The sequence below is a fragment of the Rhipicephalus microplus genome, chromosome 2 (genome assembly GCF_043290135.1).
Source record: "Rhipicephalus microplus isolate Deutch F79 chromosome 2, USDA_Rmic, whole genome shotgun sequence".
Taxonomy (NCBI): domain Eukaryota; kingdom Metazoa; phylum Arthropoda; class Arachnida; order Ixodida; family Ixodidae; genus Rhipicephalus; species Rhipicephalus microplus.
In genome coordinates, this window is record NC_134701.1 from 91,051,528 (window position 1) to 91,068,001 (window position 16,474).

Consider the following 16,474-nt stretch of genomic DNA (forward strand, 5'->3'; position numbering starts at 1 on the left):
ACTGGTTGTGCCCTCGTGATCTCCGACGTCAGCGCAGCTCTGGCCGACTGGATTAGCCCTACGCCATCTCCTGTCGCCGACAAGAGCTCTCGCAAGTGGTGCCCGTCCTCGCACTCCTGTGACCGTGTTTCCATCCTTCCTATCTCTCTTATGTCGTCGCTCGCTGTCCTTGCGCATCTCTCTCTCTCTCTCTCTCTCTTTCGCTACCTTTAATCCTATCATTTTAATTCCTCCTCACCCCATCCCTTGTGAGCTACTGTTGAGGTGTCGCACGCTGATGCAGACAGTTACGGGGCTCACTTTTCTCTTCTTTTCCCTCTTATACCCACAATGTGAACGATCGCAGCTCCAGAGTCCCCTCTAGTTAATTTTAGGAAACTCCATGCTCGAAACGCGCATTCAATGGATGATCCATTTCAGCCACCACTGATTGCCCGGAGCTTGACGAGCAGCGCGCTTTCTGTATGTGGTTCTTTTTTTTTTTTTGCAACGCAAATTGGACGTGAGAAAGGTCCCACAGCTTCCGACACTACATATTAAGAGGAACGAGATGCGCTTCAATGTGGTGAGCGCCGGTCACCGGACACCCGCTTTTGGTCACGCGAGTGTTGGAGGCCGTTAATTTAGTCTGAGTCTCGTTAGCCCTCCAATTAGATTTAACGCGGCCCATCCTTCTGACGGTATTGCATTTTTATACACTATGGCTTGCGGCTTTTCGCAGAAAGGAGCGCAGTTCGAGGACGTGAGGCTGAAGTTGACTCTTCCTACACTCCCAGTTCCGGAATTATAGTCCCCCTTCAGGACGATGAACCGACAGCTCCAACAGCCTCAAGTCTTCTAAGGCTGCGTGTCGGCTAACCAGTTACATACACAAATGAACAGCTGTTGTTGAAGCTGAAAATTATAATACAGACATCGGGTCCTGGCCGAGTAGCGTTCTTATTGTTGGCATTGTGCTAAGTACCACTTGCGCACCTGCTGTTTCCCCAAGTTCATTTCATTGTCACGCTTCTCGGGTAACATGACGATGCAGAACTCCTCCATCTTGGTGCATTTTTCCTACAAGGTATTGCCAAAGTGTGTTACGGTCCAGCTAACAAAATATCGCCCTATATTTATCAGATATTTGAGAGCGTTGCGGCTGTACATGACCAAGCAACGTTTGTATATCTATGTCTTGGTTTTTTTCCCCTTCGCGCAGGAACAATGACCATTGTATTCGAAACAGAGATGAAGTTAGAAACAGTGGAATGCTTGCGCTGACACATGATTCTGAAAACTATCTACGAGAACGTATGTATTGTTTACCTCGGTTTACAAGAAAAATCGGTATTTGCACTACCTTCGGCAGCCTCTTATTAGGAAGGATGAAAATTTCTATGCATGTACCTTGCTTTGTGTTGCTCGGGCTGAACGCGGTTGTGAGCTCCTCAAAAAATGGTACGTCACATAAGCTTTGGACTGATTGGTCACAATTTACTCGTGGTTTATTATAGTTTGAGTTTTTTTTTTTTTTCGTTTATCAAGACGGTATACATGCCATGTCACATAAAGCATGAAATGAGTAGGCAAAAACGTTGCATCACTTGCCGTAATGATTACCAATTAGCTTCGCTTGCGGCTTTGTTATTTCAGTGGTCATCAATATCGCTCATATCTGTACCACAATTCTACTACTCGCGGCTAAGTTTACTCCCAAATGGCCACAATGCAACATCTACGTACAGTTCATTCACAAGGCAGACAGATTGCGATAATCGAGAACCTTTCGTGCATCCGCTTCCATCATGCTACCTCGAAATATTACGCTTATCGCTTCATTTTATGCAACTCTGGCCTGTGTTGTTTTACTCAAGCGCAATTTAATGTTGACCGGCCATCACGGGTGACTGCATTTCAAAAGTGTACACCTGTTTTTATTTACCAAATACGTTGCTCTTCCGCGAACCCGTGTCCCTTCTTTTTGCCTCCATCGTACTTGTGATGTCGTGGGCATTATAAGTTGACGACTGAAAAAGTACCATCAAGATAAGGTCTAAAATCATTACCAGAAGCACTGAGACATTCTTTAACCAGTTTAATTACCTTTATTGGGATGTCAGTCTTTTATTGCGCCTTGAACGACAAATAAGGAATGTAATAGTTTATTGGTTGTCTCATGCATGGTCGTTTCGTTGGTTGGTATGTCGTCGCGTGCATTATTCGCACTAATTGATGTAAATGTACTATATTGTGACCTGCTTATCGTTCTTAAAGTAATGCAGCCAATCGGGCTCTTTGGAACCTACTCTTGATGGTAAGTGTACACAAGACATGAAACGCAAAAAAGTACACGACCTCAGCGTTGGGTCGTGTACTGTTCGAGAGCACAGTTTTATGTGCCGAGCACATCGAATCCTTAAAAAACGTTCGCAGTCATGCGTAAGTCATTTCACTAAGCGGCAGCTTGTCACACTCCAGAAGAGAATTGATTGATTGATTTATATGTGGGGTTTAACATCCCAAAACCACCATATGATTATGAGAGACGCCGTAGTGGAGGGCTCCAGTAATTTTGACCACCTTGGGGTCTTTAACGTACACCTAAATCTGAGCACACGGGCCTACAACATTTCCGCCTCCAACGAAAATGCAGCCGCCGCAGCCGGGATTTGATCCCGCGACCTGCGGTCAGCAGCCGAGTACCTTAGCCACTAGACCATCGCAGCGGGGCCTCAAGAAGACAAGACGAAACAACATGAAACAAAGATGCTTTAGCACTGGTTCCCTTCTCAGAATGAACCGATGACGCACACTTGCTTCTAATTCATTGTGTGCCGTTACAGACACATAACAAACATAACAGCGCACTTGACGAAATGTAGACGCGCGCAATTAGCTGAGATGAAGCTCGTTGCATGAATGTGACTTGTGCGTGAAGCGTACGAGTCGCCTTCACTTGTTAAACGACTGTTAGTGAAAACGTTGCAAAAACTGTCTTGCTGTCAGTGAAAACGTTGCAAAAACTGTCCCCCACCCGTGCGATGCTTAAGATACTCGGCAAAAAACTCTCGTTTCTACCCTCTTCGCTGTACCAACAATTCGGAGCTGATTTTATGACTGCCGCGCGCTGGCTGCGATGGCTTAGACATCATTAAAAGATGTTTTAATTCATACTGGCTCAATATCATCAGGAACAGAAAGTTCAGTAGAATAATTATTGTGACGAATCATTACTGTGACATAGAAGATACCAGCGTCATCTTCAGTGGCCGGGGTAGATCCAGAATTAACTCTATTGTTCGCGTCGGGTGCACAGTACTCTTTTCAAAATGTTCTAAAGTAACGGCGATTGTTTCCACACATTCAGCGGTGGTTTTTGTGAGGTAATATTTTCACGTCGACAGGTTGGTTAGATAACAATACAAGAGAAGGCAGACATGCAGTTGCCCCTCTCCTCCCGATGCCTAAAATAAACCATCGGTTTGGGGGAAAAGATATGGGCATGCAAAGAACAATACTAAATACCGGAAAAAGCGAACTTTTTAGGTTCACTTAGGCGTCTCTGGAGTGGCTATGGAGTCGGAAATGACCTAACGTGCCCGACGCGTACGACATCAAGTCATTTGTGGTGCCGCAAGAGAGTTCGCAACGTAATCCGGAACAACCTCGTAGTGCAGCGGGCAAAGACCACTCGATTACGAGGCTCTTTCAAAGACGATAGTGTTTCTTGGGGACCTTTGACGCAAAAACTTTGGTCTGTCTGTCTGTCTGTCTGTCTGTCTGTCTGTCTGTCTGTCTGTCTGTCTGTCTGTCTGTCTGTCTGTCTGTCTGTCTGTCTGTCTGTCTGTCTGTCTGTCTGTCTGGCTGTTCGTTCGTTCGTTCGTTCGTTCGTCCATCCGTCCATCCGTCCGTCCGTCTGTTTGTCTGTCTTTCTGTCTGTCTGTACGTTTGTCTGTTTGTCCGCCCTTAACGGTACCCCAAACGACACTGAACGATACCCCAAACGGCGGACCCCATCCACAGTGCCCACCAATATTGCTCAAGCTCTAGCGTTCATACTTGTGCGATTGTCAAATGGAAAGCGAGTATCGCGCACATTTCAGGCCCCATAACAACACGTCAATATTCTGTATGTGTGCCTTTACACTAAAAAAGGCACACGTAAGTAATTTTAAGGACCGTAGCGTTTATCATGCTGTGCTGACCGTGCAACGCTTGCGCGAAAAAGGAAGTGTTTCCAACGCTTTGCTAAGACGAAAAGGTGACACACCTACCCGTCACCTTGCGTTCTACACCTTATCGCCTCCAAGACAGGCGCGCACGCTGCGCGCTTTATTTTCCAAGATAACTGCCAGATAGCGCTCATGTCTCACGCGTGACATGTCTCGATGTGCTCGTTCACCTCCGCTGCACGCTCGGGGCACTCTAACGCAGCGCCTTCAGAATGCCATTCATCAATTTTCTTGCACAGAACATCAAATAAACGATTTATTCACTCTCTCCAAACGCAAGACTATCGTCTTTGGACGACATTTTCAGTGTACGATGCAGATACGGAGTCAATATTTTTTCTATGGCATTTTGTATGGCTTGAAGTGACGTCGAATAAGCTTTCGCTGAGCCCATGTCAGCGCATCGATGTCCTGATCTAAAAAAAACTGCAGGTTGGCATTCTATGTCATGCTGATGAAAACTGTTACTCTATAGCAACGGCAGTCGACCATCTATCTGCTGGTTCATGACACGCCACTGGGCGATTTCTGGAATTTTCGCGGCGCACTGCAAGGTATAGCTAGCAACGTCGAGACTTGGTTCGTCGGTGAGACCTTTAGTTTTAGATTTGCCCGTTGCTCTCGTCAGCGGAGAGAGACATTTAGGGTTGGTAAGAAAACCAGCTTGCTCGACCGTCTCACGTATGTGATTGACTAGCACACGCCGTTTTACGAACGAAGCCTGCGTTTATTCTCATGTCGTCGCCGACTTTAGAATGCATTTATATCGCAAGCGCAGTTAGGAAAACCTCTCAATGTCATAATATCGGCAATCACAAAGTACTCACTACGCATTCGTAACGTTCAGCTGCACATCTTATTGATGTTGTTCCTGATGAATATGGTTAATTATGCCTGAGCGATTTGTAATCGGTGGGCCTTTACACAACCCACTCGTTGCGAGATTCTCATGGTGTGGCACCTCGTGCAATGATGTTAGATGAATCCAAAACTAACCTTCCTCAAAAATGAACTCTTGAAGCTGATTGTATTCCACTACAGTTTGTTCTGGGTGTAGCGTGTTTTCTAGTAATTGATGTTTCTTAACAGAATAGAGCCATGATATTTACCGTCCTGCCCAAAAAGTACACTAAAGATAAGGGTGCTAATTTCCTGTGTTTGTGGAAGGGCACATTCAATTTGTTTGTTTGCTTCCGTGAAAAGGTGGCCTCGGGCACTAATGAAAGTGTCCACTGGAGTATACACTCTACAGAACGGCTCCCTGAAATGCATATTCATGGTATGTGGAAAAAACCACGCCTTTGTCTAATCTGATGAATACTATTTTGGAAAAATCCTGCCAAATAACTTACTTATTCTATCGTTTTCTCTAAGCCACCCCCTTCCCCACCCCCTTTTTTTTTGTAGACCAACGATGTTTTACAGAGCAGAAAAGCGTAAACTACTTCCTATGCTTTAGGCCAACGTGGCAATTCGATGACAAGTCTCGAACGTGTGAACGAACCTGCGATGGAAAAGGGCCCTTCACGTCACCGGACGAATGCGATGGACGCTGCCGCAGTGGTAAGTGTAATCAGGCTTGTGAATTAGCTTGATCAGCAAGCATGAATCCTTGCGGGTGGCTATCCAATACAAATTGCGCGCATCCGAACTTTACGAAATGTTTGTCGCGCCAACGCCTAACTAAGCATAACCGTGGCGCTAGCCACATTTCACATTGGAATCATTGGTCCAATGAAACTCATGCAGCCACGTTGATGCGAACTTACAGTATAAAAGCCAAGGAAAGTAGCGGGTATGTTACTAGCAGTAAATGCAACCTAAATGTGAAGAAGGAAAAGTGAATGAATAGATAACTTGCCGCGACAAGGAACCAAACCTGCTACCTTGAATAACGCGTCCGATGCTCCATCAACTGAGCTACTACCATGGCTCCCGCGTTTAACTGCGCATGCATACATCATTAGGTACAGGGGGGATGGCCACCACCTAGGCTTCAGCGGTTGTGGCTAGCTCAATTGTTTCGTTTTCGTTTTTACTCGGCGCAGGGGACTCCGGGGTGCTATCAATGGTCATGTCGATGACAATTAGAGTAAAAGCTGCCACACACAGTAGTTTCGTTTTCATCAAACATCTTCGGAACTGCGCAGTCGCAATTCATTATGCCTCAGCCAGCCAGGTTTACTCAGATGCAAATGAGGTGCTCGGCAGTTTCATTTTGACTCTAAACGAAGCCCACGCACGTGCCTTCAAAACTGCGTGGTGAATGTGCTCGTTTGTGCATTATTGTAATAGATAATTATTATTTTCTTGATACGTTGCAAAATTCAGCATTCAGTGGATTTCAACATTTTTCTCGGTCCCATGCAATCCTAATTAACGATCTTTTACTGTATTTCTACAAAAAAGGAAGATCTCTAACTATTTTCTGTCGTGACTTTTTGAACAAAGTGTGAATCAAACAGCAAAAACAGTTGGTTTGTAAGCGTAATCTTTAATACTCGCATATTCTCAATAGCGATGACAACCAACCCTCTGTGAAGAAAATAACAAAAACTGGCAACACCTACACTGATCCCCAGCGAATGCGTTTTGCGACCATTTTGGTGATCCTGCTCACTCGCAAACAGATGTGCCATTGCTTCCTGTACCGCGTTGTGATCGGTCTTTCTATTTGTGCCCCACATCGGCAGATGAAGTTTTTCAGCTCATTTCATCGCTAAAAACAACTGGCCCAGGATTAGATTCCATCCATCTATCTAGAATAAAAGTAATACCAAAAGAAGTATCCCCTATTCTAGCAGAAATTATCAACAAACTGTTTAAAGGTGGTACGTTTCCGAACTTGCTTAAGAAAGAAAGAATAACCCCATTTTCAAAAAAAAAAGCACTCGTGAATGTATTCACAATTACCGGCCCATATGTGTTTTACCATTTTTTAGTAAAACAGTGGAAAAATTCTTGTACTCAAGACCCATGTCTTCCTTAACTAAATTTAACCTATTAACTTCACGCCAGTTTGGTTTTCGACCCGGTTATTCCACAGAGCTTGCACTACTTTATCTTACTGGTCAAATTAAAGAAGCCATTCACGAGGGTTTAATTTTAGTGCTGTTTTTATTGACCTTTCTAAAGCATTTGATACAATTACCACTCAATTCTGCTTCACAAACCTGAATTCTTTGGTATTTCTGGCCCTCTCCTTGAACTCATTGGGTGTTATTTAAACGATTGACGTCAAATCGTGCAAATTAACGGTCACGTTTCTTCCGCAAAAATAGTTAACAGGATTGTTCCTCAGCGTTCAATTCTGGGTCCTATACTTTTCTTGTAATTTATTAATGATTTGCCTAGTGTGCTTCAAAGCTCTAAATGTTTCCTATATGTGGATGATACGACTATATTCACGTCCAGCAGCAATTCGATTGCACTTCAAAATGCACTAAATAAGGACCTTATTAGCATTCACCAGCCGTGCTTGAATAATCAAATGCAAATGAATGCTACAAAAACAACGTTTATGGGATTTTATTCGCAACAGAAAATGGTTACCTTGCCTATTTTGATTGTAATAAATCATCACACAATACCTGCTTCTGATAGCACTCGGTTTCTAGGCGTCATCTTGGATAAATATCTAAAGTTCCATGCTCATGCGCAGTCTCTTCTTAAAAAGATTTCTTTCGGTATTCATGTCATTCTGAAAGCACGACCATACTTTCCACCACATGTTATCCTGTCACTATACTATTCTGACATTCACAGCCACATTTCATATTGCTTATCATCTTGGGGAAACACGCACAACACACATCTGGATAATCTACGACGCCTCCAAAACCAAGCGGTGCGGTTAATGACGTTCAGTCCGTACCTTTGTCGCTCCATCCCCCCATACGTTGACCTAAACATACTTCTCCTTAACGAATTATTTACTTTGAAATCAGCAGTTATCATGTTTCGCCCTATTCATCACGATGCGTGCATAGAAAGTTTCTCACCTGAATTTTCGACTAATAATAGTAGAACCCGGCTCTCTGTGTGTGAGAATTTCCATTTACCTAAAGCTCGCACAAACTTAATGACTGCTAAATTTGCTGGTGTGTCTGCGTGAAACTCAATTCCTTCTGAAATTATACAATCTTGCACGACAAGCTCATTTTGCCGACGAACCAAAATACACTTAATCACTGAACTAACTAGAACATGTTAAATATAGGTGCAATTGGGAAATTGAAATTGGTTCATTTTTTTTGCTTTCTGCTTGTTTTGCACTGCTTTGATGAATTGCACGCTACATGTGTAATAATAGTGTCGCTACTCCTATAGTGTAATTTGGGATGTACACCACCTCTAAAGAAAACGTAGTTTTATGTATGGTTTAGTCTGCTCTTCTAATTATTGTAGACTTGTTGTTTATCTTCGTATTTTTGAAAATTGGGTAAGTGTTTTTGTTCATTTTGTTCGCGCTACACACTGTATTTAAACTTTGATTGATTGATTTGTGGGGTTTAACGTCCCAAAACCACCATTTGATTATGAGAGACGCCGTAGTGGAGGGCTCCGGAAATTTTGACCACCTGGGGTTCTTTAACGTGCACCCAAATCTGAGTACACGGGCCTACAACATTTCCGCCTCCATCGGAAATGCAGCCGCCGCAGCCGGGAATGGAACCCGCGACCTGCGGGTCATTTAGAACTTTGTCACAACGCCAATTACCTGTTGCATATTATGCATCATCCTATTCACAATGTGTTAGGAGGTCCCCCCGGCAGTTTTTACTCTGGGACCTCCTCATGTGCTCCGCGTATCTCTTCATTTATATGTATGTTTGCTCTTCAATAAACTTCAAACTTCAATCTTCAAACCTATTGCAAGGGCAGTTCCGAAAAATGAAGTTGTTCAAGGGCGGATGTTTTTTTTAACACGTCAAGTCAGCTTAAAAATATTAGGAATGCGATAACAGGAGAGTTTGAAAGGAATCCTACAAAATTGCTTTTCGTGGTACTTGAACGAACAAACCGCGGCCCACGGCCTGTTTCATCGTACCGCATTTTCCCTAAGTTTGCTTTTTTAGGATTGTACTTTGACGCAAAATTAAGAAAGTTGAACCTTGCTGCATATTTATTATTAAGTCAGTGCAGTTAGTTCATTGAATGACAGGATACAATTGCGTTCGCGCATCTCACTCTCTACATAAGGTTAAATAATGATCTGAATTTTCACGGTTCGTTCGTATTGCACGTTACAAAGATCACCAATTATATCCCTGACATCTGTACCATATTTACATAATTACAAGTCAGTTCGAACGTAGGTCGACCTCTCGAAAATCGCACGGCAAAAAAAGGCTCGAGAGCATTTCATTGACTAAACTTTTAGTTTGTAAAAGATGGTTTCTCGACAGTGCTTCACAGCTATGCAAAAAAGCTAGCTTCGCAACGGAACATGGGGATTTTTGTGTAGAACATTTTCCGCGATTCGTTGCTGACGGTGCTGCTTGAATGCGAGAAAACGCAATATGGTATAAGTAGAACAGGACTGTAAGCATAATGTCGTTACCATGCCTCAGCGTACCCAATTTTTCGTTTCGGCGACGACTGTAAGTCGACCTCCAAACTTCTGATTTCAAATTCAGGCAAAACGGTAAAATCAAATAAAATTTAGTGAATGCGGTACTTACGAAATTTACACCTTGCTAACTCGACATGATTCTACCAGGCTATCTTCAGAGTCGCCTTGCACTTGTTGTCAAATGTGTCGACTTTGGCATGGTTTTAACTTCTTGAGCTTCCAATTATCCTATCCTTGCGAAGAAAATCAAGACAGCTCTGATCAGTTCTAAGAGAGGCTTCCTGTTTCTTGAAGCGACATAAAATGCTACCATTAAGTCAACGTTAATTGTTAAAATAGCAGTCGTGAAATCTCGTAGTGTTACTTTTGTGCCAAGCAAGTACTTATTTTGAAATAAATCACGATTCAGTGGTCCGCATCGGGTTCGCGCACTTCAAATTACCCGCCTGAAAAGGAACGTCTCACGTCACCGCTGCCGTGCACAACGTTGCTCGGCTTTGCTGCGTGTCCGCGGACACTATAGCAGTAGAACGAAAGTAGCGGGTGCCACAGCAGCAACAACAGCAATTGAAAAATTTTCTGCCATGGCCTCCGAGATGGCAGATGTGTTTGGTTCAACTGGGCCCCGCTAGATGACACGATCTGTCTAGTTTAACCAGACGAAAATTGAACTTTTGAAACACTCGCACCATTGCCCATAGTAACGTCCAGTGGAACTCTTTTCCATGATTCAAACAGAAACGAAGAAACAGCATTTCATTACGTCTCTTAATGTTCGGAAGGTATCTCTCATAATCATATGGTGGTTTTTGAACAATAAACCCCACATATCAATCATGTTCGGAAGGTTCTTTATTTAGTGCAGCTAGTCTGATTACTGGTGTTTATTGTAGGCAGGACATCTCACGTCGCAGAGATCATTTTGCGAATGTCATACGCGTAGCACATGAGTTGTCGTGCATTTATTTTATTTCTCGGTAAGTAGGACACTGCTGTTGATAGCATTGTCGCTTTATACGTTGTCATACATGATCTTTCCCTATGAAGTAAGTTGTGAAAAGATTTTATTGTCCTTTAAAGCAAGATTCCTCCGTAAGAAAAGAAGTCGATCATACACTTTTACAGTTCAACGGCCTCGTTTCTATATAAGTACTTTTTGGAAACAGCAGTGAATTTTGTTTTACATTTCAGTGGCAGTATGCGATGCTCCACGTCCCTTGTCGTCCTGTTTAAAAGTTGCAGCTCATGCAGTATTTTACTATGACCCGAAGACGAGAAAATGCTTGCGAGGAGAACAGTGCACGTATCTGGGCAATAACTTTCCGACTATGGCGGAGTGCCAAGAAACATGCATAAAACGTAAGTATTTTTTTAGCGGTGTGGTTTTCTGGACCAGTTGGTACATGATGTGAAAAAAAAAAGGATTCCAGCAAGTTTTAGAGGGGAGCACAAGTAGAGAGAAACGCACAGGACGTTCCTCTCTTCTTGTGCCCCCGTATGAAACTTGCTGGAACTCTTCACTTTCACTTAAGTATTCTTCTTCTGCTTAGAGCCTGCTAAGCTAAAGCTTAGTGCACGTCACTTGGGTAGAAATGTGGACCACAGGATTACCGACTGCTATGCTTTTTTTTTGGTATGCATATGCAGACGTTTAGTATTCAGTACGTACCTCTGTAGGGTAGGGCCGGGGGGCTCGCGGGTGCAGCATAATTAAATGCAGGCTGCTGAAGCTCACGCTGATTTATCTTGTCCAATAATACCATCTAAAGACCTTAGTAGTTAGATGGCTGTTCTGCTCATGTTATTTCCTTATGTAGGATGCTAGTAAGTGAGCCGAAAACTTCTTTTGATAATTCTCTAAAATGCCATGGTCATGCTTTGTGCACTAGATGACTACATTAGCTCACAACTGTGTAATCTTATCGAAGCTGTAAAAAAACGGCAACGATAAGAACATAGCAATATCGAAGATTCGAGATCAACTTGCATTTTTACAGGTCGACAGTTTCAGCTCATACGCAACCGGTGCCGTGTCCACCCGGACCACGGTCGTTACTGCCTTCTGCCGAACCGGCATGGATCCGCCCGATTCTATTACGACCCTTACCACGGTCGCTGCTACGGATTTTGGTACTATGGCTGTGGGGGCAACCGCAACAACTTCGCGACAATCCAAGACTGCCTTCAGCGCTGCGCACGTAAGTGATCTCGTATCCCAAGCTACTGAACAATTATACCTTTCGTTGTAGGAGCTATGCGGTAACCACTACCTAATTTATTGACAAATGGGGTTTGTGCTACGATCTGCGCTAGTGCAGAGACGGGCACCACAGATCGTAAGTTTATAGCCACAAGACAACTGTGCTTTAATAAAAGAATATCAATCATTCAATGAATCGATCAATCAAGCCGTTTTATTATACATAGGATTAAAAAAGGTCCTTGGCTTGATAAAGCTCTTGGTCAGGTAACTGCATCACTTGCCAGCACATGACAAATATACAGGCACTTTTTAGACGATGGGTGTCTCGACAAGTGACATAAGGGCTGTTGTGAATGAACTGGTGGGTAATGTTTCCTGACACAGAGTGCCGGACTAAATGTTACTTATACTGATGCTGCACATAAAGGTACTTGAGAGGCGTAGCAGCTGTATACTATCCTTCTTCCTCATGGGCTTTCGTGCGTTAATGCCTCACAGAGCGTGCTCTCATGGCCCATGAGAAAACTCGAAAAAAACGGCTATTGGTGAGGAATGAAAAAAAAATGGCAGCATATCCACGGAGTGAATGATGGAGAGTGGGGTGAAGCATTCGTCCGTCCATGCGTCCGTCTGTGTGACCGTCCATGCGTCTGTTCGTGCGCCCATCCCTGCGTTCGTTCATGTATCCGCCCCTGCGTCCGTTCATGCATCCATCCATGAATCTGTCTGTGTATCCGTTCGTCCATCTATTCAACACTCCAAGTCCCACCATCTCGCATCTTTTCATCGTATATTCCCCATATAGAAGCACCGCCATTCAGTGGACATTCCAAGGACTAAACGAGAGGTGGCACACGCACACTTTCTTACGGCTTGCGCTTCGGGTCTACTTCCCACCTTCAACCACCTTGAGTTCATGGTATATACTAGTTCACTGTATTCATGGCACTGCGGCCCAATGCTCGCTAAGCCTTTCTAAAACAAAGGAGGTTACGCCCAGTGAGTATAACGTAGCAACCTGTCAGATAGTGCTCAATGTACATGCCAGTGGCTGCTAATGTGAAATGAGAGACAGGAGGATTCAGCTTTTAATTTCTTACGGCTTGCGCTTCGTATCTGCTTCCCCCATTTAACCACCTCGAATTCATTCATGGTATGTACTAGTTCATTGTATTCATGGCCCTGCGGCTCAACGCTCGCTAAACCTTTCTAAAACTAAGGAGGTTACACCCAGCGAGTATAATGTAGCAACCCTTTCTTGTCCGATAGTGCTCAATGTACATGCCAATGGCTGCTAATGGGGATCGCAGCGTGCGCGTTGACTAAAAGCCAAATGCTCCTGTCTCTCATTTCCCATTAGCAACCATTAGCATGTACATTGAGCACTATTTTTTATTGTTTAACAATGCCCAGAAGAAATCTCTCACCGGCACCACCTTGGAGGTCAAATGTTATACCTATTTCGAGTATGTGCCACTGGTGGTTACGTACTACGAGGGACGCACAAGCCACACAATAAGGAGCTTCGCCCCTAAAAAATTGGCCCCGTACGTATCTTCATGTAATCTGCAAATTTTCTTGAAAGATGATAGTCTTGCGTGCGGAGAGAGTGAACAAAACATTTATTCGATGTTCTGCGCAAGACAATCGGTGAATGGTATTCTGGAGCCGCTGCGTTAGAGTACCTAGAGCGTGCAGCGGAGGCGAACGAACACATCAAGTCACGTCACACGTGCGGCATGAGCGTCACCTGGCAGTTTTCTCGGAAAACGCAGCGCGTGGCTCTGAGGCGAGTGTGCGCGCCTGTCTCAGCGGTGATAAGGTGTAGAACCTAAGCCTACGGGTAAGTGCCACCACCGTCTCGTCTTAGAAAAGCGTTGCAAACACTCGCCTTTTCGTGCAAGTGTTGCATGGTCAGCTCAGCGTGATAAGCGCTACGGTCCCTAAAATTACTTTTGTATGCCTTTTCTAGTAAAAGACGCACACACAGAATATATACGTGTTGTTATGGTGCTCCAGACATGCGCACTAATTGCTTTTTAATTTACAATTGTACAAGTATGAACGCCGAATCTTGAGCAACATTGACGGGTGCTGCGGATAGGGTCGACCATTTCAAGTATACCAATGCAGTAAAGGGTAGACAAACAGACAAATGTACAGACAGACAGACAGACAGACAGACAGACAGACAGACAGACAGTCAGACAGACAGACAGACAGACAGACAGACAGTCAGACAGACAGACAGACAGACAGACAGACAGACAGACAGACAGACAGACAGACAGACAGACAGACAGACCAAAATTTTTGCTTCGAAGGTCCCCAAGAAACACTATCGTCTTTAAAACACCAGGCCTGCGTGAAACGCGCAGCAGTCACTGCAAAAGCTGGAAGAGCGGCCTTTCAGAGCCTTTCATAACACTCTTTGGGTAAGTGCTAGAAGCATACTGCTGGGTACCCACTACACCATTAATGATCATAATTTCTTTGTAGTAGGCCAGCATTCAATATATGTTATCGTTCGTGATTCTTTGGAGAAGTGCGGTATCCATTACACACTTGTTGGAAATTTTGTGCCAATTGTTTATGCAGTGGCCGTCGACGATGAAGAATTATGCCTGAAGTGGGTATACGCCACATTTAATAGGTGATCAAGAATAAGTTTTCTAATGGGTTGGAGCATCGAACGATCCACTCGTTACGCAATTCGCATTGTTTGACACTTGGATGCTCCTTTGATGTATCAAACGCTTTTTTTACTCATATTAACGCGATTCCTTTCCCGACATCAAGCCTGCCTAAGGCAAGTTTAGAAACAAGTCCCAAGCACTGGTGTGGCTCAGTGGTAGAATACTGGGTAGGCACGCAGCGGACCCCGGATCAAATTCCATTGTGTCGTGGGTGTTTTATTTACTGAGTTTTTTTTTTCGTTCGATACTGATTACGGACACCAGCAGTGGCGAACTACGGCACCACGTGGGATCCGTGTTCGGATTTCACAACAGCTTTCACTGTAAAAAAAAAATTGGTTACTGGCTGAAGGTGACTGATTTCTCCTTTCGTGTGCATTCCAGCAAGTCCATCTGAAATATATCTCAGTGTTTGAAAACGATCTGGCTATTGCGACAGAAGTTGTGCCGATAAACCTAGCCGATTGCATGGTAACTGCAGAGCCATGCTGTCATGCTGTTTTTAGCCATGCTGTAAGAGCTTTGCCCTGAGAATGATAAGATGTGGTTACTTCACGCTAAATGCACAGCATGAACGGGGTACATCGTCAATTATCTTTCACAAAAAATAAAGAGGAGACAACACAAAGATCCGGATTTAAAATGACGTTAACTTGGACGATTTTCCGCGACATCTGTAGGTAATTTGTTGACAGGAATTGAGAAGCAGTGGCTGGACGGGTTGGTCCTATAAAGAATTGTGCATAACGACAATAGGCCTCAAATTTTCATCACTGGTATGATCGGCCTCTGTTTATTTATTTATTTTTTGTGTATTTCAATATTAACGATACCACTTGTCTGATTTCGAGATCTACCACAGCGGGTGGGCATAAGATTACACTCGAATAAAACTGCGAAACTTTAAAGCAAGATAACGGTTGAAAGCAGGATAAAACCAATTTAAGTAAATGATGACAAGAAACGGCTCGAGACATATCCTTGAAATTTCGATGATTGACCAAGTCGATCTTCATGTTATCATACCGATGAACAATGTACCAATTGCATACACGTTTGGTTGCCTGTTAAACTGCCTCCAATCTAAAGACTGTTCATTTCTTCGAAATCACTGCACTCTTATGATTGGGTCCATCGAGTCACAGGTTGGGCGCGTTGTCTGCTTTTTCTTTTCTCATCTGATTGTGATCAGTCTTGTCTAATTAATTCGTGTCATCGTGAAATATACAGCAGAATACTAGCATGTCTTGCATGCACTTCACAAGCTTACTTCTTTACTCCACAAACAAAGAAACAGTGCGATTGATGTACTAAAAGATTTTCAACTATTTTTACTCCAACCTCTGAAGCTCCATTTCTAGAATATTCCTATCTTACAAAAAAAAAAGACCACTAGTTGCACATTTAGGTGCATTTTAGATCGTTGCATAGACATAACATGCAGCACGAGTAATGTGGATTCAAGTATACTGCAATAACAACAGCCTAACTGACACACTACATGTAATCATATCGTAGAGCTTCATTGATTGATGCACTATATTCCGCGAAACTCCACAAAACTGAGCAACTGTTCGCATATTGCAGTCACAGCAATCACAAGAAATGTTCAAACAATGAATTGTCACAGCTATATTTCACTCTATTATTCGTCGTGTTCCTCTTTTCAGCGCGCGGAAAAGGTCCCACAGTCGACGACACAGAAGTAGGAACAGGGTAAGTCCTAACGTCTTGCATCTAAGCCTACAGTTCGCAACATGCCCATAGCATTAAAATGAGAAGTTTT

The 16,474-nt window shown here is 43.6% G+C and overlaps 1 protein-coding gene across 2 annotated transcripts in view; it reads left to right on the top strand.

Annotated features, from left to right (window-relative positions):
• The first annotated feature begins 1,292 nt into the window (after positions 1–1,292).
• The window catches only part of LOC119169444 (carboxypeptidase inhibitor SmCI), a 39,856-nt gene continuing 24,674 nt past the window's right edge, over positions 1,293–16,474 (top strand). For both annotated transcript variants that reach the window (XM_037420510.2, XM_075886627.1), the window contains exons 1-5: positions 1,293–1,440; positions 5,622–5,777; positions 10,981–11,148; positions 11,787–11,987; positions 16,359–16,404. In XM_037420510.2, coding sequence (XP_037276407.2) covers positions 1,296–1,440; positions 5,622–5,777; positions 10,981–11,148; positions 11,787–11,987; positions 16,359–16,404 — 716 coding nt within the window. In that variant the 5' untranslated portion in view covers positions 1,293–1,295. The remainder of the gene's footprint in view (positions 1,441–5,621; positions 5,778–10,980; positions 11,149–11,786; positions 11,988–16,358; positions 16,405–16,474) is intronic.